Source organism: Mesocricetus auratus, unplaced genomic scaffold (genome assembly GCF_017639785.1).
Source record: "Mesocricetus auratus isolate SY011 unplaced genomic scaffold, BCM_Maur_2.0 Super-Scaffold_100008, whole genome shotgun sequence".
Taxonomy (NCBI): Eukaryota; Metazoa; Chordata; class Mammalia; order Rodentia; family Cricetidae; genus Mesocricetus; species Mesocricetus auratus.
The window spans coordinates 86808291-86835031 of NW_024429192.1; the positions used below are offsets into that span (position 1 = coordinate 86808291).

Consider the following 26741-nt stretch of genomic DNA (forward strand, 5'->3'; position numbering starts at 1 on the left):
CAGCAAGACCAATGTGAGACAGAGCTTTTACCCCTTTGCCTCTCAACTCTGAGTCCTTGACCTCTTACAGTGTTTGGCATATTCTTGGTGTAGAGTGTAGCCTTCCCCGCCACCCGCCTGGGCCCTGCCACAGTTGCAGTCCCCAAATAACACACAGGACGCTATATTAATTATAAAGCTGTTGGCCGTTTGCTTGTTTCTTACTGGCTAGCTCTGACTTAAGTATTTAACCCATAATTGTTAATCTAAGTATTTCTCTTACCAGAGACCTCTTACTCCTCTGGAGGCTACATCCTGACTTTCTGTGTCTCTCTTTCCCAGAATCTTCCTCGACTCCTAGTCCCACCTATCTTGCTTCCCTATTGGCCAACAGTATCTTATTCAAATCAATCAGATACATTTTTACAGAATGACATCTCCCAACATCCTTGGTGCTCAATATGGGGTTTCTCACTGAGGTCACTAACATATGAAGGGAGTAGTTCAGTGTCCCTCAGCAACCCTTATGATCAGGCCTGCTGATCCCAGCTTCCTCAGCAGAGCCACTCCTGGCACACCTAATCTTATTGGTCCACAATCCTTACTGCATGACTCACAATACTGCACAGCCCTCACTTCTGCCACCTCATCCAGAGCCCTGAGGGGCCCTCCTGAGCACATTTGAGACCTCCCAGGCTCTGCTGTGATCTCAACAGGCAGGCTGAATCCAGGTTGCAGTAACTATCACCCCAGGCTTTCTGCTTTCTGTTTCATCTCCGATCCCAGGCTTTTATGAGGCCATCCCTCAGGGTGAAAGGGGTTATTTAGACACATTCCACAAACTTCATTAAACCTGAGTTCATGGTATCCTCTGCTGCATCTGCACCTCTTTCTCCAATAATCTGGTGAGGTCTATAAACCTATTTCTTTTCTCTTCAGAGTATTGGACAAATAGAGCAACTCTTCATGAAAATAGACTATGAGGCAGTAGGGAGAATCCAGTGGGTAAGTTACACTGTGTAAATCCAACTTAAAGTTGGTAAGGAATGAGCATGACACCTCATTTGGAGGCTGGCTTAGTCCCTTTGGCCAATCAAAGCTGAACCAAAGACAAGTGCTGGCTTGCAATTTTCGAATTCTTCTATGAAGGAAGGAGCTTAGCTGGGAATCTCACTAGCTCAGGCAAGCTCCACATAGGCCACCCTAAAACCAAGTGGTGGAGCCACGTTCACCGCTTCACCTAACTGACAAAGAGAAAATAGGAAGCGAGGAATCCCTTGGATGCAATGGCTGCTGGTGGCCGATGCTGTGAGAGTCTGCAAAGGGCTTAGAGCCAGGACTGTCACAGAGTAAGTCCTCCACGAATATCACACCATCACCAATATTACTCAGTATCCAGTGTGTGATGATGAAGAGCTAAGACATCTGCTTTTACCATTCTTGGCCATCGCACCCTTCAGTACCCTTCCTTTGTCTGGTTTAAAACTGACAAAGTGAGCAGTAAGCCGTCTCTATTCAGACCTTTGGCCAATTCACCAACCAAATCAGATGTAAGTGCCTTCAGTTGTTATCTGGTTTTAAAGGGAGCATTTGGGGTTCTGGCGCACAAAAAGAAAGCTTCTAGCAAAGTGGGGGTTTGGGAAAAATAAGTAGGACATAAAAATTCCTAGAGTCTAAAGCTACCCACTCCCATGTCTGAAGTTCAAACACGACCTTCCTTTCCTTAAGCCACAGAGTAGCTTTCCGTGGGCATACTCCTAAGAACCTACGGAAGGGCACATGGACTGTGAAGCCGGGTAGATGGGGGCACAAGTCCCTGGCCAGCCGTTTCCTAGGTATTCGTTCTTAAGTGACCCACTGGAGTTTTCCACGCTTGAACCTTTCAGTTTGTAAAAAGGGACAAACTACATTCCTATCGAGAATTGAGGTGAAGGCCCACGTTGTGTGGGTCACATGTGGTGCATGGTTAGAAACAGCCACTGCCATTGCTGAGATGCCCACCTCACCCCCAAACCACCCTTAGAGGAAAAGGGGAAGTGTAGGAAGGAAGACAGACAGCTGAGCAACAGACCTCCAGGCCCAGCTGAAGGCACCCCATAGTTATTGCTCCCCAAGTTGGCAGTGTGTGCCAACAATTACATCAATTCCTAAGAAAAGAGTTTTATCCATTCTCTGATGGGAAAGAGAATTTCTGAAAGCCCAAAAGATAGCACGGCTTAACCAGTTGTCCTTTGATTTCTAGGACAGTTTGTGCACATACCTACAGCTCGAGTACTCGGAGCAAGCCAAGGCTGCGGCCCGGCGGGCAGAGGCTACCCTCCTGTTGCCTGCTGTACAGCAGAGGCTGTCATATGGGAGGCCCATGCTACGCATTCTCTCTATGCCTGATGACACCTTAATCACCATCCGAGAAGATGGAGCTATTTATTTCTGGTCCCTGCAGCTGAAGTTGAAAAGAAAAAAGCCAATTTTTGTATGTGATTTTCATTTGATAAGGATGCTGAGTGCTACAATTTGATTTTATTTGCTATTTTAAACTGCTCCTTAAGTGGTGTGATTACACAAATTGTGCCCTTGAATATATATTCGTGGCAGATTTTTTGAGTCTATGGGATGCAAATAAAACATGAGCCCTGCATGGAGTACAAGATAATGCTTCGTTCTGCTTCCAGCATCAGATGAAATGATGAATTACACATGCTTCTGTCATGTAATTTATCATGTGTCTTACTGAATGACAAATGAAATGGAATTCCCACCCCCTTTGTGGTTACGCCTGCCAGGCAGTTCTGCTAGGTTTTCTTCTGAATCACTGATCAGAAACTCAGAAGCCAAGGTGCACTGGGGAAGTGTAATAAGGAGAGAGAATGCCTGGCCCATTTCTCCCCACCCCATTCAAAAAATGTTTGAGCTCCTGTGATGAAGTTGGCTCTGTGCTGGGTACTGGGGATAGAAAGCCCTGTCTCTGCCCCTGGACAACTTAGAAGCAGAAGTTGTAGTTAAACCTCTCAGGTTGCTGAGTAGCCCATACCAGGGGAAGGCATTGGATTAGTTCTTCAGAAGTAACACATTGCCCTCCTTGAAGAAGCAGATCAATTAAAGAAAACTACAGGGGCTGGAGAAATGGCTCTGGGGTTAAGAGAACTGGATGCTTTCCCAGAGTCCCTAAGTCCAATTCCCAGCACTCACCGGGAGGCTCATAACCACCTGTAACTCTAGTACCGAGGGAACTGATGCCCTCTTCTGGCCTCTGAGGGCACCAGGCACACATGTAGAGTCCACACCTCTAGGCAAACACTCATGAGCATAAAAGTAAAATATTTTCAATAAACATAAAATAAATTTAAATTAAATAAATACGATTTTCTTATAAAGCATATAAATTTGTTTATTTTCATCTTTCAATCCTGTAGGGCAAGTCCACCAGTCGCAAGTCCCAGTGGGTGACAGACATTGTCAGCATGCCCCAGTATAACAAACTAATCGTTGGGACTGGGTAAGTATGGGAAGTTGCAGCCCAAAGTGAGCAGTTCAAGTCTGATGAAATGCATAGCCATGTCTGGTCTGAAGCCACGCAAACATACTCATTTGCAGGGTGAGGCTAAAGTGAGAGTCTTTAAAGTATTAGAACTCACGTGTCTGAGGAGACACTCTGGGTGACTTCATGCTGTGATGGCATTATCTCAGAGGATACCCTCTTGTAGGAAATACTTCTGGAACCAAGAAAGGGCCACAAGAGGAAGACATTAGTCTGAGTACTTCTTAAGCACACTTTATTTGGATTAAATGGTATATTTGTTTTCTTATCCGTCTAAATTGAGTCTTGACTGCACTGGATTAACTCAAAGGGTAAAATACACAGCTAAGACTGGGGTGCGTTCACTGCTGCCACTCACAGCTGAGGCTGCAGAGCGAGCTCCCGAAGGTTCCAGCCCTGCAGGAGTGTGAACTAAGATCACAGAGGGAGGGTGGAAGCTGAAGGCAGATTAAGCTCTGGGCTTTGGTGTGTGGCTACAGTATAGAGCAGGCTGAAGGTCAGGTTAACGTTTTAGTTAGTGAAGAGCCCTTCACCGCCTCTCTTCAAGCCTGATGCCCTGACATCCCCCACACCAAAACAGTCCCCAGGCTTTGGAACAACCACTCTCTCACGTGTCATCTCATGGTGTCTCAGTGGCTCGTCTCTAACACAGAGATTGCTAGGACCATATTTTACAGAGAAGGGAACTCAGTGGTGAGCTCCAGAGGCTGTACAACAACAACAACAACAACAAACTGTACCAGCCAGGCCCTGATGGAGAAGGGCCAGCCGTGTGACCAGGCTTGGCACCCAGCTGAAGAGATGTCTCCATGCGGAGCTTCAGGAAGCCTGGGATTCAGGCTCCATAGGGCAGGATCTTGACTGGTTGGGAGCATCCTCTTTATGGGATCCATGAGATTTAAAATAGTTCACTGGAGATGGAGTGAGGGCTTCCAGTCACTACCAACGATGCTTGCCTTGAACAGGAGCCGGAAGCTGCAGCTGTATGAACTCTCAAACTTGGAGCCTTACTGTCAGATCGGTGGCCTGGAAGCTGTCCCCCTGAAACTGGACTATTGGTAAGTAGGGCCACTCAAGGGAGGCCACCTATGGGTGGCTCACCACCAGGCGTGAGGAACTGCTCCTTGAGCCGCTACTCAATCAGCACACACTAGGACTCCATAAAGCCTGCTGCTACCATGTCACACAGCCCAGTTCTGTGTAGCTGAGGCACCATCCTTTACCAAGCAAAGAGATGAGCACCAAAGAAGCAAAACTGGGCTGGGCAGTGGTGACACACGACTTTAATCTCTGCACTTGGGAAGCAGAGGCAGGCAGATCTCTTGTGAGTTCCAGGACAGTCTGATCTACAAAACAAAATCCAGGACCGCCAGGGCTACACAGTGAAACTCTGTCTTGAAAGAGCTGAAACTGGTTTCTGAGTCACGAAGTTATGAATGATACTTTAGATATGGCTAGGTTAATTTTCTTGAAACTCAACTCTGATCTGCCGACTCTCTGTCCAGCCATACTGACAGTGTTGGGATGGTGTCTTAGTCGGTTTCCTGTTGCAATAATAGAATGCCCGAGAATGGCAAGGGGTTTATTTGGACTTGACGTTCTGGGTCCAGGAAGCATCACAGTGATTGATGTACCAGCATCGACTTTGCTTCCTTCCAGCTTCCGGCTTCCAGCTTCTAATAAACAGCAGAAAAGGGAAGCACACGGGTGTGGAAGAGAAAACCCAAGTGTCCCTCGCAGCAACTCAGCTAGTATTGGCCCACATGACCCAGACACCCACTAGTCCCCACCCAACACTGCTACAGTGAAGACTAAGCCCTGGAATGAGTTTTGGTGGGCAATATACATATTCAAGTTAGGGCAGATGGCTTCCCAGCCTCCTCTGACTCCCCAACCTTCAATTCAGCAGCACTTTCAAGTCATAGGCACAATAATCTAATGAGCAGGACTCCCCCAGCACATTCCAGACAAAGTCACCACACACTACTCCCAGCCCTGCTCTTCCTCCAAACATCCTTCCCACGGTGCGGCTGAGCACTCACTGTGGGCCCACATTGTTGAAGGGGGGGTACATTCATAAACAAGACCTGGCTCCCACAAGGTCATAAAGGCTGCCTGAGCAGGTGGCTCCCACTGAAATCCTACCATTCTCCACAGCTCTCTGTGAAAACTCCCCTGAGGCACCTTCAGACCCAAAGCATCCCTGGCTATTGACTGTGCTGGTCCTGCACCCAGCCACGGTGACAGTAGCATCCCTGGCTGTTGACTGTGCTGGTCCTGCACCCAGCCACGGTGACAGTAGCATCCCTGGCTGTTGACTGTGCTGGTCCTGCACCCAGCCACGGTGACAGTAGCATCTTGGACTTTGCTGCTATTCTCTGGCTCCTACACACCAATTGGCATGTACTAGGAGTGAGGAGCCTTGCACACACAGCTCCTGTCCAGAGGGACCTGTCCTCCACCCGATAGAAGCCTCCATTCCTCTCCACCTGCAGTCAACAGTGAGGCCCGAGAGGGGTGCTTCAAACGCTCCCAGCATGTGTGCTCCGGCTCCCAGCCTATAGGAGGAGTTTCCTCTGGAATGATTGGCATTGATGGCTGTGTTTTCTGTTAGTTTGTTTGTTTGTTTTAAGCCGTGTTCACTCACAGTTTCCTGAAATGACATAGTGTGCTAACATTGCTTTGAGAAAAGGCCATATAGGAAACTCTCAGGGATATGGTTCATCCTGCGGAGATGGTCACTCCCAGGTGGCTCTTCTACTTCAGGTACTTCCAGGGCTCTGGGGAAGCTGGATTGGGTGGTAAAGACACTGCAGAGGCTCCAAGTCACACCCTCAGTCCCCTTTACCTCCTGATGGTAGGACAGGTGACATCTTTATCCACAGCCACAGAGCAGATCCAAGCCTTTCTGTATGTAACTCCCCTAACACATCATTCAACAGCATACACTTCCCACAGAGGAACTCTCCTCTTCCAACTCCTGTGTGCTCTAAGGACGGTATCAGTGCTAGAAAGTCCTTGCCCTGAGAGCTGTTCAGATTCTCCTGGACCATTCTCTTCCCAAGTGACAGGCTCCCTGAGTTGAGCACAAGCATCTGACTTGTAGCCGTGAATGTGTCCTGCCCAGGGCTGTTCAGTAGCCACAGTCTAGAAGCTCAGCTGGGATGGAGCCAGACCTAGGAACCAATGGGATTGTCTGTTGACGATGTCATTACCTGGAAGCCAGTCTGTGGTCCCACATCCTGTGGGAAGGGAAGGTTGTCCCAAGAGTCTCAAGGTGAAGTTCAGGGTGCTTCTCTGATGCTCTGAAGTGGGCCCTGCTTTTTCTCCTTCTGTTGTCTAGCTTCCAGGCATACCCAACAGAAACTAATTTGGAACGGCAGGTTATAATCTCACGGACTAAGCAGGTACCGGGAGGGTTTGGGATTACAGCCTCGGACTCTGAAACACCCCTTGCCCTTTATGGCTGGCCAGCTCTTTCTAGCAGAGCAGAAAAGCAAACACTCGGACTTTTTCTCCATTTCATCTCGCTACCCTCACACACCCAGACCTAATCACTTAGCACAACCCGAGACCCAACGTGGTATTTATCATAATATCCTGGGAGCGTGGAGCTCTGGGAAGTACAATGGTAGCTACTTACAGGGGCTGGCTGCTTGAGGGAACATTAATCACCGTGTCTGAGTATTTTCATGGGAGCGTATTGTAAACTAATTACCACGTTCAGGGCCCACTCTATCATTACCTATAATGTGTGATTTCAAATGTAATACCACTTCTGTTTTGTTGTGTTCACGCCACTGTAGACATACTCGGAGGTATACCTCAGCCAGAAAACATCTATACACAAACATAAAGCAGAAGGAGGTGCTTGTTTCTAAGATGGAGCCTGGGTCTGTAAGCACGCCAGGCAAGCACTCCGCCCTGACATAATGCTAATGAGACAAATGCCCATCTCATAGAGTCTGCGGGTGGCAGAAGACATTTAAAAGCTACTTTTGACAAAATGAATGAATACATTTAACAACAATTTTTATTTTTCCAGCCTGACCTACTATTGTCATATGCTCACCCAGAGAAAGATGCTGACCTCTTTGTATGCTAAACAAGAGACAATAAATTTAAAAAATTCACTTCAAATTAAGGATCACTATATCAACCTATACCCAGGATCTTTCGAGCAAGACATAAAATATTATCTCAGAGGCTCTTGTTACAGCGTAGCCGAGAAAACAGAGGTTGACTCACATCCTAAAGAGCTGCAAGTTCTGTTCTGCATAACAGGGAATTTGAGTCTTGAAACAGACTTTCCAAGAAATGGGCTCTAACATATGGATTGTTAAAAATTCAGCGTTGCCTGTGTTTGCACGCTTGTGGGTGAGACAGACACACACTCCTTCCAAGTGGGAATCAAAGGACCAGAGGGGGACTTACCCCTTCAGATCCACACCCATCCCGTGTTAGAACTAGGGATCAGGGCTTGGGGGTCCTCATCGTTTCAGGTTGCTGGAGGGATGGGGCTCACCATAAAGCCCCCCTAAAGAAATACCTTTGAGTTGGAGGACAAAGAAGGGAAGTGGCAGGGTATATTTATTACAGTCTACAGAGCACAGGGAATGGCAGGGGAGCGGGGAGGACTTGGGTTCTTTGGAGAAGACAGTAGTTTGGAGTGAAGGACCTATTGGAAGCAGAGAAACAGAGGTCAGCCCACATGGTCAGGTTTGATAATGAAGGGCCACCTCTGTCCTGCTAGGAATTTTGGCCTGGATCCTAAGAACGTGTCTGTTTCAAATATATTATTTATAGGTGTATAGAATATGTGTTTTGCTTGCATACATGTGCATGCCTAGTGTGCCCACAGAGGCCAAAAGAGGGCACTAGGCCCTCCAGAACTGGAGTTACAGATAGCTGAGAGTCATCATGTGGGTTCTGGGGATCGAACTCACATCCTCCGGAAGAGCAGCCAGTGCTGAGCCATCTCTAAAGCCCAGCATGTATATTTTAAGTAGATGTTAAAGGAAACACTCTGGTGACAAACTGGGGAGCATGTTAATAAGAGCCAGAGAGATCAATGGGGTGAGTATTTACAGTTGTCTTGAGTTCCTCACTTGTAAAATAAGGGTTTTATTTCATGGACAGTCCGTCAGTCTTTTAACTATTGAATGGCACGTAGCACATGCTCAAGAACCAGTAGCCCACATCATTTCGTCCTCCTGCTAGGCGGGGCTGAAGGTGGCCAATAGAGGTTGCAGCAAGGGTGTAGGAGGCCAGAGAGGAGGAAATGAGGGTAGAGCTTTCTGGGAGGCCAGCACCAAGGCCAGTGTTCTGCCTTCTCCATTGCCAGACAAGCTTTCTTCACCCTCTGCCAACTTCTTCATGTAGGCCTGGTGCTCAAGGCCACGCCTCCTTTAAAAAAAATCTCCCTTCCCCTCATCTTCCACGAACTTTTTATTCCCCAGTAGACCCTGTAGATCTTCTAATAAAAGTGCTATTTTTTCCCACATATTGGAAAAAGAAGCAAAAGAAAAAATTCCTCTCTCTAGTCTAATTGTTCTGCTAGTTACTACCCCACCTTAGTCTGTTTTCTGTTGTTAGGGTACCGGAGGCTGGGTGATTTATGAAGAATAGAGTCTCACTCAGCATCTGGAAAGGTTCTCTTCCCGTATCACAGTGGGGCAGAGGGCAAGCACGAGGCTCTTCCCCTTCTGTAAAGCCAGAAACGCCATCCCAGCCCCTACCCTCATTACCTCATCCAATCCCAATTAGCTCCCAAAGGCTGGACCTCCAAACACCATTAACATATCAATTTTGGGGTTAAATTTCCAGCCCATGAATTCAGAGAGGGAACAACACATGCAACCAAGTCATGCAATTTATAGCAGAACTCCTTAAATGAATCCGAATGGTGCTGGACAGAATGGTGCATAGAGAGCTGGGAAGAGGGGCAGAAGGCTGAGGTTTCAAAGCTCCTCTGGGCTATATCACTAGTTCTGAGCTAGGCTGGGACACACAATGAAGCCAGGTCTCAAAACAAGAAAGTAGATAAATAATAAATTAGAAAGATACATATAGGCAGTATATAGATAATAGATAGTTGACAGAGAAATAGATGATGGATGAATGATAGGTAGATAGATAGATAGATAGATAGATAGATAGATAGATAGATAGATAGATAGGTAACATGAAAAATAAAGACCCAGAGACAGATTTGGGAGTTTAAGCTTCAAGCTGAAGATCAGATAAGCAAAGTAACCAAGTCAATAGATCTTACCTCTCCCCAGATGAAATGGCAAACCTGTCTCCATGAATCTTCAGAGGCAAAAGCTCTGAATTCTTGTCTTCTCCTTATATTCATTTATTGGTCCAACCATATCACTCCTGTCTCCACTTCCCTAGTGCTGGGATTAAAGGTGTGTGATCCCAATGCTAGTATCAAAGACCTGAGTTCTGTTATTCTTCATTCTTGTGTAGGCCAGGGTGGCCTTGAACTCAGAGAGAGCCATCTGCCTGTCTCCTGAGTCCTGGGATTAAAGGTGTGTGCCACCATTGCCTAGCTCTGTGGCTGATAGGATTAAAGGTGTGTATCACCACTGCCTAACTTCTATAGCTTGTGGTTGGCTTTGCATCCTGAACCCTCAGGATGTATGTAGATTGTATGTAGGTAACAGGTAGTTGATAGAGAAATAGATGATTTATAGATGACAGATAGATAGATGATAAATAGTATATAGACAATAGGTAATTGATAGAGAAATAGATGATAGTAGATAGATAGATAGATAGATAGATAGATAGATAGATAGATGATAGATTAGCTATAGCTATTCTCTCCCATCCGCTGCATCCAGGCTGTCCCCTGCCTTGCCTGCATCAAGCTGCTCTTCCCTGGGTAGGAACAGGGCTTACACTGAGCATCCTTCATCAGTTCTTGAGCTCACCTGATTTGACAAGTCAGTCATGTCATTGTGGTAGTTGAATGAAAATGGGACCCAATAGTCTCATATGTTTGAATACTTGGACCCAGTCGGTGAAATCATTTGGGGAGGACTTGGAGGTGACCTTGTTGGAGGGGGGGTGTCTATCTGGGGGTGGACTTTGAGGTTTCAAAAGACTGGTACCATTTCCTGTGTGCCTCTCTGCCTCTACTCCAGCCAATTTGGCTGTGGTTTGCTGTCATGCTTCCCTGTCATGATGGGCCCTTAGTCAAGGTTTCTATTGCTATGAAGAGGCAGCATGAACACAGCAACTCTTTTTTTTTAGCATTTATTTTGTATTCACTGGTGTTTTGCCTGCATGTATGTCTGTGTGAGGGTGTCAGAAATCACAGAACTGAGGTTACAGACAGGTGTGAGCTGCCATATGGGTGCTAAGAATTGAATCTGGGTCCTCTGGAAGAGCAGCCAGTGCTTTTAACCACCGAACCATCGCTCCAGCCCAAACGTGATGCAATCCATTATCATCATGGTGGGACGTGGTGGCATGCAGGAAGACATGGTGCTGGAGAGGTAGCTGAGTTTGACATCTTGCAGGCATCAGGAAATTGAGACATTGGGTGGTATCTTGAGCATATATGAGACCTCAAAGTCCTCCTCCCCAGTGACACACTTCCTTCAAGCAGACCAGACCTACTTCAACAAGGCCACACCTCCTAATAGTGCCTCCCTATGGAGGTCATTTTCACTCAAACCACCACAGAGTTTAATCCTCTGGAACCATAAGGAAAGCAAAGCCTGCCTTCTATAACTGCCTTAGCCATGGTGCTTTATCACATCGATAGAAAAGTAAGTAAAACAGAATCAGTCTGGTCCTTGATAGACTTTCTCCATCTCCAACTCCCTCTGCAGACGCTCCACTCCACATCTTCATTCTGTCTTCCTGGTGCCCCTTTTCAGTCCCCTTTGGTGGCTCCTCCCCCCTTCCCAAACTTCACCCCCTTGGAGCTTGCTCAGTTCCTGTTTGCTCTCCTCCCCTTGGCCATCTTCTCTAGTCTTGCTTTAAATACCTCCGTGAGGCTCCTGACGCCCAAGGCTGTGTCTCTAACATAGACCATCCTTCCAAAGTTGTGCCTTGTAAATTTGCATGTCCTCTCACCCCTAATTTTCCCCACCTTGAAATCTGCCAGAGGTACCCAAACACCAAGGCAGCGACAGGGAGCATCCCTCATGGTTTTTACACTGCCCCCTGCCCCCATCTCCTCCCCAGGGTCCAGCGCTCTGGGTCTCTTGCCTCTCCCTGCACCTGTGAGCAGGGTCCACTCAGCACCCTGTTTGGCATCCTCTCTCCCTGCCCACACGCTGTATGTCCACCTCAACCACTAACATCCTGTCAGCCCCCAAATCCGACCCAGATGCCATCTTTTCCCCCAAAGCATTTGCTAATCCTCTAAACCGGAATTAATTTCTCCTCTGAGACCGAGGGTAATTTATTCTTATCCCTAGAATCCACATCAGCACCCTCGGTCTTGTGTCACAGCCCGGAACAGTCACTCAACAATGGCCACAGTGGGACCACTGTGGGCCAGACAGCTCTCTGGACACAGGCGATCTTTGTGTCCTTCAAGTAGTGGCAATTTGTGTTGGAGGAGATTAACAATGAAGTGTGGATACCAGGAGCTGCGAAGATGGCTGAGCTTGGAAAGCGCTTGCTGTACGGCATGAAGACCTGAATTCAGATCCCCACCACCCACCAGAAAAAGCTGCATGTGGTTGCCATCTGCCTGCAATCCCAGATTGGGAGTGTGGAGACAGGAGGATCCCTGGTCAATCAGCTCACTGCCTATCAGTGAGCTGTAGGTTCAACAGGAGACCCAGTCTCAGAAAGCTTAAGTCAAGAGAAACTGAAAAAGGCACCCCATATCGAGTTCTGTTCTCCACATATATGTGCATACACACACACACACACACACACACACACACACACACACACACACACATTTCTGTAGTGTGTGATGGTTTCACCTCCATTTCATCATTCAGTTTTGACCTTGAGTATCCCTGAGTTGCCTCTTTTCTTTTTCACCTTTAACTTTGTCTTGTCTGTCCCCTCAGTCTGTCCCCTCTCATGAGTCCCCATCTAAGATCCCATCCTTTCCTACCCATGCTAGTTGATAGCTCTCCTTCCCGCCTCTCTTTCTAACCAAGCCCAGACTCTGGGTGTGTCTGATTATTCTTTGCTCAACAGCCTTCAAGGGATCCCGTGGGCTTTGACTCCCATCACAGCAGCCAGCCTTCGAGCTCACTGCAGGCCCAGCACGCAGGCTGTACTCTCTCCTAGTGTCTCTGAAATGCAAATGTGGTCAGCATGTCTAATGGGTTCTGGTTTTCATCCAAGTGGAATTTAAGACATTGGCTGGTCCTCTCGAGATGTGACAGTCCCGATGATTCTCCAAAATGAGCCAGAGAACCTGACTAGCCTGACCCTGGCTGCCTTTCAAGTCTGTGGTGCCATTAATTTTGTTCCTTAACAAGCACACATCAAGCCAAAGATGACCTCGAGTCTTTCCTTAGTCGGGTTATGTGTGGGATTGTTATTTCTGGGAGTCTAGAAAAGATCTAACAGCAGCAACTAGAGACACTTGAGTGTGAGCTGTAATCAGAGTATGCTCTCCCTCTTTCATGTGCTCTGAAATGGCCAGGGCCCCTTGAGGACCATTTTTAATCCATCGCAGTCTCTCCTTCACCTGTCATAACTGGGGCCAATGCTTCCCTACATCCTGAAGAAGAAAACCAGAAGGTTTGTTCTACAATCCGTCCTTCCACATGCCATGGGGTGGGGTGGAGGGGGCAGAAAGAAAAGAAAGGCTCCTTGAAAATCAAAAGCAGTTTCAGCGTGGAGGTGGTGATGCCATCGGGATTTCCAATACTGAGATAGGTCAGAAATCGCCTCCTCCCTTGCCATTCCCTGGGATTCCAAAAAGTTCAAAGAAACAGAAACTGGAGTCTGTCCAAATGCAGCTAGGCATTTGCAACTTCCTAGCCCCCTGTTCTTCTCAGTGGCCTCGCATCTCACATCAGCTTTCCCCGTCCTGGTGGCTGGCTGTACAGGAACTCAGGGTGTTTAACTGCGGAAGTGCTCTTGCCCATCGATGCATTGGAAGCTAGTTAAGTAAACTCACCTTTGTCAGCCTTAACTCCCAAATGAGATGGTTTCCTTTGCCTCCTATACAGATGGTTAAGCGAGTAGACTAGTGACTTCAGGTGAGAAACCCCTGCAGAGGGACCTTCCAGGCCTGAATTCGGTCTCCTCTGATCTCAAAATGAAATCTAGCATGGTTACTGTCTGTGAGGGTTGCTGTTGCTGCAGGACCAATGAAACTCACAGGCTGTCCAAATTCCTGGCATCTGGTTTCTTGGCAGAGCTTCGGAGCAATGTGAATAGTTTCTGGGCTCTTTTCCTTAGATGAATGCATTGCTAGGGTGTGAGAGCAAACTGCCATTGAAGTCTGTCTGTCTTAAAGCACTCGGTCATTTTATTCTTTGATGTTGAGTTAGAGACTCTTGGGGCCAGGTGGGAGCAGAAATCTCCACTTCGGGCTATTCTTTCCAGTTGTTTTTAGAATCTTCTAAGAAAAATACATTGACAGTCAGTATCAAAAACCATGGGTACTGTGGCAAGTATGGAGTTCAGTCTGTAGGATGTACCCTATTTCCAAAACTTAATTGCATCCCTATTTTAAGTTCTTACCACTGAGACTAGTATCAGCTACTTCAAGGTTTCCCCTGGAATGTCTTACTTTGGGGCCTTGTGGTATAGGACATCATCTGCTCTTAAGGATTTGGCTACATAGGGTGTATTAGTCAGCTTTTTGTTGATGGGGGTTGTCCTGTATGCTATGAATATATGTTTCTCTTATTGGTTGATGAATAAATGCTGATTGACCAGTAGCCAGGCAGGAAGTATAGGTGGGGCTACCAGACGAGGAGAATACTGGGAAGAGGAAGGCAGAGAGGAGCCTCCAGGGAGATGCCATGTAGCTACCAGGAAGATAGGACACCAGGTGTTATCCAGTAAGATACATGTAGAAATACATAGATTAATAGTTATGGGTTACTAATTAAAAGAGAGCTAGCCAGTAAGAAGCCTAAGCCATTGGCCAAACAGTTTATAATTAATATAAGCCTTTGCATGTTTATCTGTGGCTAATCGACTGTGGGACCAGGTGGGACAGAAACTTCATTGTTTGTCACCATAGCACAATACTTGGGATAATCAGCTTATAAAAAGCAAATGGTTATTTTGGCTCCCAGTTTTGGAGGTATTAGCATTGGTCTGTGGTAACATAGCACATTGTAGTGTATGGTTGAACAAAGCCCAGAGAAAACGACACTACAGGTCTTGAGACCCCTTCAGGGCCAAATCCCCAAAGACCTAAAGACTTCCTGGCAGACCCAACTTAGAAGGTCCCATCGTCACCTAACAGTGCCACCTTGGAGAGGGGACACAATCTCAGCACATGGGCCAAACTAAAGCACAAGGGCTCTGTTCCCTGCATCATGTCAACCCAAGGTTCTGTACACAGCGGCCCATGTCAGCCTCTCTCTCCGTGTGATATCAGCTTACCGTCACACCTCAGATCATGGGTGTCACATTACTTTGGACCTGAGCTGAGGCTATATTGCATGGTGTCAGGTAGATGTGCAGGGGTGAGCTGCTCACTCAAGGTAGTCAGGAAAGCCACTGGTGTGACTGTAACCTTCAGAAGCACAGCCCCAGTGACTTACACTAGACAGACCCTCCCTACAGATTCTTATTACCTCCCCCAAACAGCACCAGCTGCCAAGACCAAGCATTCAATACAGAAGCCTGTGAGGGTCATTTCACATTGAAAACATCGTTTTACATCCCAGTGCCTACAGTCACTCCTCTTTGGGTGCTCTCTGCTTTCTTCTGCACAGTATACCCACAGTACACCTACAGTACACACACAGCATACCCACAGTACATACACAGTACACACACACTGCACACACAGTACACACACACTGCATATACAGTACACACACACTGCACACACAGTATACACACACTGCATATACAGTACACACACACTGCACATGCAGTACACACACACTGCATATACAGTACACACACTGCACACACAGTATACACACACTGCATATACATACACACACACTGCACACACAATATACACACTGCATATACAGTACACACACACTGCACACACAGTACACACACACTGCATATACAGTACACACACTGCACACACAGTATACACACACTGCACACACAGTATACACACACTGCACACACAATATACACACTGCATATACAGTACACACACACTGCACACACAGTACACATACTGCATATACAGTACACACACTGCACACACAGTATACACACACTGCATATACAATACACACACACTGCACACACAGTATACACACTGCATATACAGTACACACACACTGCACACACAGTACACACACACTGCATGTACAGTACACACACACTGCACACACAGTATACACACACTGCATATACAATACACACACACTGCACACACAGTATACACACTGCATATACAGTACACACACTGCACACACAGTACATACACAGTGCACACACTGCACACACAGTGCACACACACTGCATATACAGTACACACACTGCACACACAGTACATACACAGTGCACACACTGCACACACAGTGCACACACACTGCATATACAGTACACACACTGCACACGCAGTACACACACACTGCATATACAGTACACACACATTGCACACACAGTACACACACAGGGCACACACACTGCACACACAGTACACACACAGGGCACACACACTGCACACACAGTATACACACTGCACACGGTGCACACACTGCACACACACAGAGCACACACAGCACACACACACTGCATGCACAGTACACACACACTGCACACACAGTACACACACAGGGCACACACAGTACACACACACTGCACACACAGTATACACACACTGCACACACAGTATACACACAGGGCACACACAGTACACACACTGCACACACAGTACACACACTGCATATACATACACACACACTGCACACACAGTACACCCACACTGCATATACAGTACACACACACTGCACACACAGTACACACATACTGCACACGCAGTACACACACACTGCACACGCAGTACACACACAGGGCACACACACTGCACACACAGTACACCCACAGCGCACTACAGCCTTCTGTGTCCTCTTCTCTTGTAACTCTTCTTTGCCTAATTTCCCTCCATCTTGAGGGCTCCTTTCTCTGGGGAATCCTCCTTTGCGCCCCCTGCCATGCCACTCGGCCTTGTTCTCCTGAACACGAGCTCACTTTACTGAAGGACACCATTCCTTGTGGTCTTCTAACAAACACCCGTACTCCCCGGCACTCCCCCTTTGCTCTCCTCACTCTGTGTGCTCTGCTCAGAGAGGTCTTCTCCCACCCCTGGACCCAGAACACTGGTGACTCTCACCTGCTTCATTTACCTCCAAGGCACCTTTTACGCATGACGTGTGTATATTAGGCTCAACTTTTTTATTATATGCCCCTATGCCCCTCCCCCACAATTGAAGCACAAGGGTCACGATAGGAAAGTCCTAATCCATTATGCCCCAAAGGTCTAGAATCAAGAGTGGATGGATTTGGAAGAGTTCCCAGAATATGCCAGGCCCTGTGCTAAATGCCACACTCACTTGATTGGAAGCAAGACACGGTGGTTAATTTGATTGGCAGATTGATTGGATCCACAGATGCTTGGTCAGTTAGTAAAGCTCACCTTGGCAGGTGTCTCTGGGAGTTTCCGGAGACCGTGAGATCATAAGGACTCTCACCCAGTGGGTGAACCCGTGACTGACTCATAGGAGGTGTTGAAGGGAGGTGAGAGGGCCTCGCTGGAGAAGGAAGGAAGTAGAGACTTGTGTTTGGGGCTCCATTTTCCCCCGCCCCCGTTCTGCTGTACTTCCTGGCCATGAGGTTGACAGTTATTCTTAGCAGTGACCCAAAAGCACCAAGTGAAGGCTGAGCCTGGATACCTGAGCCCCAAGAGGTCAGGGCCAAGGGCGACTGCTGGAAAGGAGAGGGCTGAACCTCTGCCAGCAGTGGAAACCACTGCTGACTGGGGTAGGGGTCAGGGGTGGGGAGCAGCGTCTGTGGGATGGGAAGGGATGGCAATGTCACAAGGCCTTTTTCCTTGTCCCTAATGGGAAAACTGGAGTCTGCTTGTGTGCTAGAGGGAAGAGTCCAGTAAAAACTGGAAAATGGACAAGAGAAGAGAAAGAGAGATGCTGAGCTAAAACCTTGGGTAAGATGGGGAGGGACCCAAGGCATGGATCAGGGCTGGCTTCTTGGGAAGCATGGCTGGTTCATCTGGGGAGCAGGAGGGAAGGCTGAGCTGGTATGGTAGGTCCAGATACAGCCAACTGCATGTGCTTTTGCAGCAGGAACTGACAGAGTATCCATTTGGGCAAGTTTCTCCATGCCCTAGAAAGTTCCTGTACTGGGTAGCTTTTGTCACCGGGAAAGAGGGAAGCTCAGTTGAAGGACTGGCTCTATCAAACTGGTCTGTGGGCGTGGGCGTGGGGCATTTTCTTGATTGATGATTGATGTGAAGGTCCAGCCTACTGTGGGTGGTACCATCCCTAGGCAGGTGGGCCTGTGCTGTGAGAAAGCAGGCTGAGCACACCAGAGGGAACAAGCCTGTAAGCTGCGGTCCTTCACAACCTCTGCTTTCAGTTCTGCCTCCAGGCTCCTGCCTGAGTTCTTGCCCTTGGCTTCTCTTGATAACTGACTGTCACCTGTAAGACATAATAAACCATCTTCTCGTCACCCCCTCTCTTCAGGTCAGAGCAAGAGAGAGGCAAACTAGGACAGCTCCTGTCTGAGTGTGGGCACTGGGGGTGAGGTAATGGGGATTTGCAAAGGAAGGGGGAGTTGAAACAGTCTTGGAGAAGGAAAGATGAGGCCCAACTGCCTGGAGCACTCAGAACCCATTAGTGGTTTGTGGCCATGAATTCGATGTCAAACCACTCAGTCAGTTCTGTGGTTTGTCTCCAGCCGCATTTGCATATCGACAAAGGCAATCAAGTCGAGCTTCACTTTGAGATCCGCATCCCCAAGCACAGGACTAAGCAGACAAACAAGGGAAGGGAGCCAGGGAACCGAGGGTGTGGATGGAAGTGACTTTGCTCAACTGTGGGGCTTAAGGCAGGTCAGAAGAGAGGGGGTGTACCACAAGGGCCAGGGACCCGGAAGTGTGCTAGCTAGCATCAGTGTCACACCCAGCATCAGAGTGCCCCAGTTACCACCAATGACAAAGTCAATGCAATGACAGTGGCTGAATTACGTTTGAGGCAAAAGATGAAGGAAATGAAAGACCAATGGACTAGAAGGATTGCTTAAAATTGATACTAAAATCAAGAAATACGGGCAGGTATTTTCAGCTTCATTCTGTTGCTGTGACAGATTCCAGAACCAAAACTACCCAGAGGAGAGAAAGGGCTTCTTTCAGCTTAGAGGTCACAGTCTGTCACTGAGGAGAGCCAGAACTCCAGCAGGAACTCGAGGCAGAGACCATGGAGGAACATTGCTGGTTTGCTTGCAGACCCTTGTCTAGCTAGCTTTTTTGTCCAACCCAGGATCACCTGCTCCTACAGTGGGCTGAGCCCTCCCACGTACATCAACAGCCAAGGCCCTTCACAGACATCCCCTCAGGCTGTTCTGCTATGGGCAACCCTTCAACTGAGACTCCCTTCACAGGTGACGCTAGGCTGTATCAAGTTGACAGCTAAAGTTAACCAGGACGACAGGATACAAGGGCTGAATTCCATTTAAAGTCTTCAGTAGAAATATAAGATATAATGAAAAACCATTCTCTGGTACAAAAACCTCTCTTGGCAATTTAGCATAAAGCCAGCTTCTCCCCCTCCCCCTCCTCTTCCTCCTCCTCTTCTTCTTTCTCTTACCCTCCTCCCTGCCTCCTTCTCTTCCAGATCTACTTATTTTATTTTATGTATTGAGTGCATTTGCCTACATGTGTATATATGTGCACTGTGTGTGTGCCTGGTGCCCTCAGAGGTCAAAAGAGGAAGCCAGGTCCCCCTGGGACTGGAGTCATGGGTGGCTGGGAACCTTCATGTGGGTGCTGGGAACTGAATCCGGGTCCTTAGCTGCTGGACCATCTCTCCAGCCCGTGCAGAGAACCTTCTTAACAAACGTGAATGATACTCTGCCCTTTCTGCTGACTCAAGCATCCAAACGCTCTTAGCTAACCGTGTCACAGTCCCACGTGATCCAATGAACCTTTGCTAGAAGCTCTGCCTGCTCTCTGTCTGTGAGCACAACAGGGTCTCAGCCACCAGAAACTCAACACTTCCCAATCTTTCTCACTTCCTCCCTGCCTAAAGGCCTGGACTGGCAAGAAATTAAGGACTCAGGCATTATATTGGCCTGCCTGTGTCACCTGGCAGAATGCACTCAGGCAGTACCCTGGTCAGCCCAGGGTTATGCATGCAGGTGCAAAGCCCCCTTTAAAAGACAGACCCCGCCCACTTATGCTCTCTTTCCTGCTGTTCCCCTAAAGTAGATAGGACTTTTCCAGTCTCTCTCTCTCTTCTGTCCTCTCTCTGTCTCTGTGTCTCTTTACTTTGTTTCTCTTTCTAATAAAACTTTTCACTAAGCTCTATCTGCCTGGTATGTTTGTCCCTCAGCCTCTGTCACCCTGGCCCGCCAGGGAATCTGCCAAGGTCCCCCACGTGCTTTATTCATAACAAGAAAACCCCTTAACAACGATCTTTCCAAAGAGATAAATACATAACCAGACACAGACAGACAGACAGACAGACAAGCAAGCTTGCGTATATAGGAAGGGTTCATGGTCCTCGATAGAAAATTCAATATTGTCAACATGTTCAAACGTCAAAGCTTAATTCAACATCCAATCAGAACCTCTATGAGACTGTTATGATTTTTGGAGCCAAACTTGTTTATTTTAAAGTTTATTTGGAAGAGTACACTTTTGTGTGTGGAGATGCCAAGAACGTGTTGAAAAAGAATAATGACAAAGGACTCAATTAGAGCTGCCCGACCCTACCAGTAAATACAGCCAGTGAGAGCAGTAGGATGTAGGAACAAAGGAGAGCAAAGGCCCGAGACAGACCGTGTGGTAAAATCCAGATCCCAAATTAGTGGGCGAGCTGCATGGCGAATAACCACCGTTTGTTGTCGTCGTCAGCTTCGGGGTCAACTTGACACAACCTAGACCCAAACCTGGGGAGAGGGAACCTCGTTGGAGGAATCGCCTTTATCAGCATACCCTGTGAGCATGTCTAAGGGGCCTTTTCCTGATTTCTAGTGCGGGTAGAAGGGCCCAGCTCGCTGTGGGAGGTGCCACCCCCAGGCAGGCAGTCCTGAGCAGCACAGGAAGGCAGGCTGTGTTAGCAGGAGGAGCAAGCCAGTAAGCAGCATCCCTCCATGGCCTCTGCATCAGCTCCTGCCTCCGAGTTTCCCTGGGTGGTGGACTGTGACCTGTAGGCTGAAATAAACCCAAAATGATTTTGGTCAGTGTTTTATCACAGCAACAAAGAAGCAAACTGGATACTTTTTATCTAGGGGAGAGATTAGCCCCTGTGTTATGTATGAAAATATAGGCACAAGTGACATGGAGGCACAAAGGTCAAAGGGGGGTGAAAGGTGACAGGAAGGAGGGGGATGAGGGAGAAGGAGGAAAAAAGAAAAACAACAAAACCAAATCCTCTGGAAAAAATTTCAATAATAAAACCTATTATTTGCATGCTAATAAAAAATAAAAGGTGCAAGTAAAACAATGATCTAAAAGGTTTTTAAAAATAATGTATTACCTTTATTTTATGTGCATTGGTGTGAAGGTATCAAATCCCCTGGTACTGGAGTTACAGGCAGTTGTGGGCTGTCATGTGGGTACTGGGAATTGAACCCTGGTCCTGTTGTGCCCAAATTCTTGAACCCCAAAATCACCTAGAGGCTCATTTCGATGCAAAAGCAAAAAGTCGTTTTTTGAAGTTACTTAACGAGCTAAACCCATTAGCTTGGGCCCTTCATCCTGCCACCATGGCGAATGGCTGGAGAAAGACACCAGCAGCCTTGAGGCAGGGATCTTAAAGGGCAGCATAAGGGGAGTGTCTAGAGGTATGCAGCAGTCTCAGGATTGGTGTGATTCCAACTTTGGATGGCCTACCCTGTGTTGATTGGTCAACTGGTTGTTATGGCCCATAGGCCCTCCCAGGGCGGTTGCTATGCTCTGCATATCACTGTTGTGCACTGTCTGTAAAGTATACCCAGAGCCGTAAAGCACAGCCTGCCAGCTAACCTCTGATTGACTCCTTGCTATGACCTCCTAGTGACTAGGACAGGAGTGGCAAGGTCATACAAGCGCATGGTAGCCTGTCATGGCTGCTAAAATGGGGGACTGGTCACTACAGTCCTCTGGAAGAACAGTCAGTGCTCTTAACCACTGACTCATCTCTCCAGCCCCATCTAAAAGTTTTAAAGCTATATTTGAGAAGAAAATATACAAGAATTAATTTTTTGTTTGTTTTTTTTTTTTTTTGGTGGTTTTGTTGTTGTTGTTTTGAGACAGGATTTCTCTGGCTCTCCTGTAACTTGATCTGTAGACATAGGGTTTCCCTGTGTGTATCCCTGGCTGGTCTGAGTACTTGGACCAGACTGGCCTCAAACTCGCAGAGATCTTCCTGCTTCTTCTCCTGAGTGCACCATGGCTCCATGGTTGGTCAAGAGAATTTCTTCATCTTGGTGGAGTGAGAAAAAAATGTTTGCAAGAACAGGACCATAAAGCAAATATGAGAAACAGAGTTTACAATGACAGACTTCAGGTGCTGGAGCATAGGTAGGCAAAATGTAGTTATTTGTGGTTTTGTTAATTAATCACACCATTGTCCAAAAGAGGGATCAGAGATATTTACAGCGATGAACATGTAAGACAGTACACAATAGGATTCTAACACATGCATTCATGAATAGAGACAAAAGTGAAAAATACACGTGAAGATAAACATCAATAAATGAAATATAGCTCTTAACACCCTCAACAATCTTAAGAAACAAGCATCATGTTTCTCCTTGCACTGCCCAGATTTCCAGAAACACAGAGAAACAGCATTCAGTGTAAGGTTTGTGCAGTATCTAGAGGACGATTGTAATTAAAGTGTGCCAAAGACAGGCACTTCTCTGATGCTGACCCAAGAAAGAAATGCATTCATTTACTCTCTCCCTCCTGGAACTGAAAGAAGCTGAAATTCACTGATGCATTATCCATGACCACTTAGTGGGACCACAGCATGGCCACCAAGGCTTGCACTGCTCGCTCTCGGGGACCACTCCTGGATGCAGCTGGTGCTGTCGCTTCCTTGGACCCAGGCACTTCAAGCATCATGGGAGTTCTGTACACAGCCCCGAGCTTGTTATGCTACTCAGCGTCTTCCCACAAGGCTCCTGCTCTCTCCTCTTTCTAAGCTTTCGCCCCATCTGCCTGTCACATCTGCCCCTGTGCCAGCCCCATTAGGAGAATTTCTCCCCCAAACTCTAGTTGCCCCAACAAGCAATGGCATCCAAATTCAGACAGCCACTCAAATGGGGGTTTTTTCCTTCCTTTTCCACTCTTCTTCTGACTGGAAGATGATGGGTGGCCATGCTGGGGGAGTCCTCAGACCTCCTTCCAGGGCACTAAGATGGTACATAACCGATTCTCAAACTCTTGGCCCAGGGGTCTCCCTACTGGCTCTCAGCTGCCACACCGCACTGGGGTTTTGTTTGTTTGTTTTTATTTTAATCATGAATCTGCACAGTGGACGTAGATGATTAACGAGAGCTAGAAAACACTTCTCGTTCAGGCAAACAAGTGTGTCCCCAAGGCTGTGACAAACAGGGCTTAATGTGAAGGCCTCAGGCAGCTCCTGTTCTCCATGTCCTGTCTGAAGATGATGTTTTGTATTTCTGTCTTTGCTTTAGCTCCATGGAGCATGACAAGTGCCTGATCCTCTATGGCGATGACCAGGTAGGTATGGGGATGCCACTAAGGCAAGAACCAGAACGGTGTTTACTGTTCTGTCCAAGGGGGAGGTGGGGTATTCCCTCGGGGACATCTGTGCTCGGAGACTGTGCTCAGAGCATGGGAAGGAAAATAGAAAAGGAAACACACAAGACCATTCAGAGAAAATACAAGTGGTGCTCACTAACGTGTGGTACTCCCTAACATGTGAGTGGTGCTCACTAGCATGTGTGGTACTCCCTAACATGTGAGTGGTGTTCAAACATGTGTGGTACTCCCTAACATGTGAGGTGCTCACTAACATGTGAGGTACTCCCTAACATGTGAGTGGTGCTCACTAGCATGTGTGGTACTCCCTAACATGTGAGTGGTGTTCAAACATGTGTGGTACTCCCTAACATGTGAGGTACTCCCTAACATGTTAGTGGTACTCCCTAACATGTTAGTGGTGCTCACTAACATGTGAGGTACTCCCTAACATGTGAGGTACTCCCTAACATGTGAGTGGTGCTCCCTAACATGTGAAGTACTCCCTAACATGTGAGTGGTGCTCACTAGCATGTGTGGTACTCCCTAACATGTGAGTGGTGCTCACTAGCATGTGTGGTACTCCCTAACATGTGAGTGGTGCTCGCTAACATGTATGGTCCTCCCTAGCTTGTACGTGTTGCTCTGTAACAAACATGTGGTACTGTCTAGTGTGTGTGGCGCTCACTAACATACAAATCAGGTTCACTAAAACACCTGTTAGGGTCACTAGCCAGCCTGATGCCTTTAGTACTATCTATTCACGTCACTATGGTCCACAAAGGCAGCGGTTACCATGACTACTTATAAGAATGAAGAAACTGGCCGAGTGGTTGTGCACGCCTTTAATCCCAGCACTTGGGAGGCAGAGGCAGGCGGTCTCTGTGAGTTTGAGACCAGCCTGGTGTACAGAGTGAGTTCCAGGACAGCTAGAGCTGTTACACAGAGAAACCCTGTCTCAAAAAACCAAAAAAGAAAAAGAAGCTGACAGTTTGCCCAAGGTTCTGCGTTCCCGAGCTTGGTGGCTCGTCTATGTCCTTGGCTCTGGGCTCTAAGGACCGCCAAAGAAACAAACAAACAAAAAATGTCTCCAGGGAACAGATGTGGAAGACATGGGCTAGGAAAAGAAGACCCCAGGTGAAATCCCTGGAATGATTGGGAAAGGGGGAGGGGCTTCGCCCACCCAAGATGGAGAAATCCTTCACCTGCATAAGGCTTAAATGCAGATCCCTTCAACAGAGGAGACTGAGTGATGCAGACAGAAGCCGGACTGGATGCCAGGGTGTTCTAAACTCTTCCCAATTTAGACAGGACAGGAGGGAATGGAGCAGGCATAGAATTGTGCCTGGCTTCCCTTCTCAGTCTCCCTCCGACGCTGTCCCTCTCTGCTTCTTGAAATGGGTGGTTTTTCATAGGAGAGAGCACAGAAGGGGCCATTTAATCCTATAGAGATCCACAACCCAAGTCCACATGCTGGAAGAGGGGACAAGCAATGCGTTGCCCCACTCTAGGGGGTACCGTTCACTACAGGCTCGTACAGGAATGGTGTCTTGAATTTGTGTCACACAGCCTCCAGGCTGGAATTCCCCAAATGGAAGCTGGCAGAGACTTGGTGGCAGAGGGAAGCCTCTCTGTGTCCATGGTGTCCAGCGGCGGCCAGCTCCTCTAAATGGAGTTCCCTGCCTCTGCCTCTTCTTGGATGCTTTCCTGGGTATGGTCAGGCCTGGTTACTGCTTTCCTGCACAAGCCGAAAACGAAAGCCAGGACAGGTCCAGGCATCTGGCTGCTCGTTAGAATGCAAGTTCATTGCTGAAAATGCAAATGACCCATTTCACCTTATCCTTCTGACAGACACACTGGGAGCGATGACTGGTTGCTCCCTACCTGTCACCACTGCAGCTCTGATCATTGTGTGAAGCGCCTGCCACACTTCAGGTGCATATAGTAGCCGGCTCAAACACCCTGCTGCTTGAGACACAATCATCCACTGCCCCCTAGTGGCCTCTGTGGGAATGACATGCTAGGCACCCAGTGTGTGTTGGTTTAGGATCTAAGCAAATCAGAGTGGCGTTTTATTTTAAGAATGGCTTGCAGTTCCTGTTGATTTCATCTCTGCTGCTCATATCTGCGCTTCTTAATTAACAGCTCAGAGATGGAATGAAATGTCAGTCACGGTGACTTTGTGGAGCTGTATTTGAATGTTAAAAAGTCGTGGCATTTTTAAACCATATTAAGACTTCTTTTGGTGATCATTTCAAAAAAAATTTTTTCTCTCCTTAGTCTAGGAAAGGGATTAAAATGAATGTAGTGCTAAATATCTCAGGTTGGCATTTCTCTAAGCTTCGGGGTTATGTGAAAGAGAAACAAGATTATTTGTAGGACAGAGGCACTAACTGTGCTTGCTTTGTCGTCTAATCTGTCTCCTGACCCTGCCCTGGCAGATTTCAGAGGCTTCACAATTTGCATAGTTCTTTATCGCCCTGTATCCATGGCACCAGGGACCCAGCCATACTTAGCATAAGGGAAGCCACTTTCGTGACGGGTGACCTTGTTTATGGCTGTGCTGGTGGAGGCTGCTCCATGAGTGACTGTCCTTGAGACGTCTGCACCAAGCCTCGTGACGCCCTGAAAGATGGCTTTCCAGCAGTGCTCCACTGTGTCCCAGGAGGCTTCACAAGGGATCTACATATTCTTTAAAGACTTAACTTGCTGTTTTTAATTATGTGTGTCTGCGTGTAAGCATGGACACGTGAGTGCCGGTATCCGCAGACGCCAGAAGAGGGCGTCAGATTCCCCCGGGAGTTGGAGTTACAGGTGGTTGTGAGCTGCCCAGTATGGGTGCTGGGAACTGAACTTGGAGCCTTTGGACGAGACAATATGCTGAAGGACTCCATCAAGCCAAATCAAACTTGCATGGGTGTGAAACCAGTCAGGTAGGGTTTTGGTTGTTTTTTGTTGTTGTTGTTGTTTTGTTGTTGTTTTTTGGTTTTTACGAGACAGGGTTTCTCTGTATTGTTTTGGAGGCTGTAGGTCCAGCCCGGCCTCGAACTCACAGAGATCCACCTGCCTCTGCCTCCCGAGTGCTGGGATTAAAGGCGTGCGCCACCACTGCCCGGCTGGTTTTTTGTTTTTTGGGTTTTT

The 26741-nt window shown here is 47.6% G+C and overlaps 1 protein-coding gene across 7 annotated transcripts in view; it reads left to right on the forward strand.

The window, feature by feature from the left end:
• Positions 1 to 26741, forward strand: part of LOC101822514 (WD repeat-containing protein on Y chromosome-like) — a 115777-nt gene that overhangs the window by 15906 nt on the left and 73130 nt on the right. For 6 of the 7 annotated variants that reach the window (XM_040751410.1, XM_040751407.1, XM_040751406.1 and 3 more), the window contains 5 exons: positions 919 to 984; positions 2222 to 2452; positions 3393 to 3475; positions 4483 to 4575; positions 23534 to 23579. In XM_040751410.1, coding sequence (XP_040607344.1) covers positions 919 to 984; positions 2222 to 2452; positions 3393 to 3475; positions 4483 to 4575; positions 23534 to 23579 — 519 coding nt within the window. Of the gene's footprint in view, positions 1 to 629; positions 711 to 918; positions 985 to 2221; positions 2453 to 3392; positions 3476 to 4482; positions 4576 to 23533; positions 23580 to 26741 lie in introns of those variants that run through there. The other variant, XM_040751412.1, reaches the window with a different exon arrangement.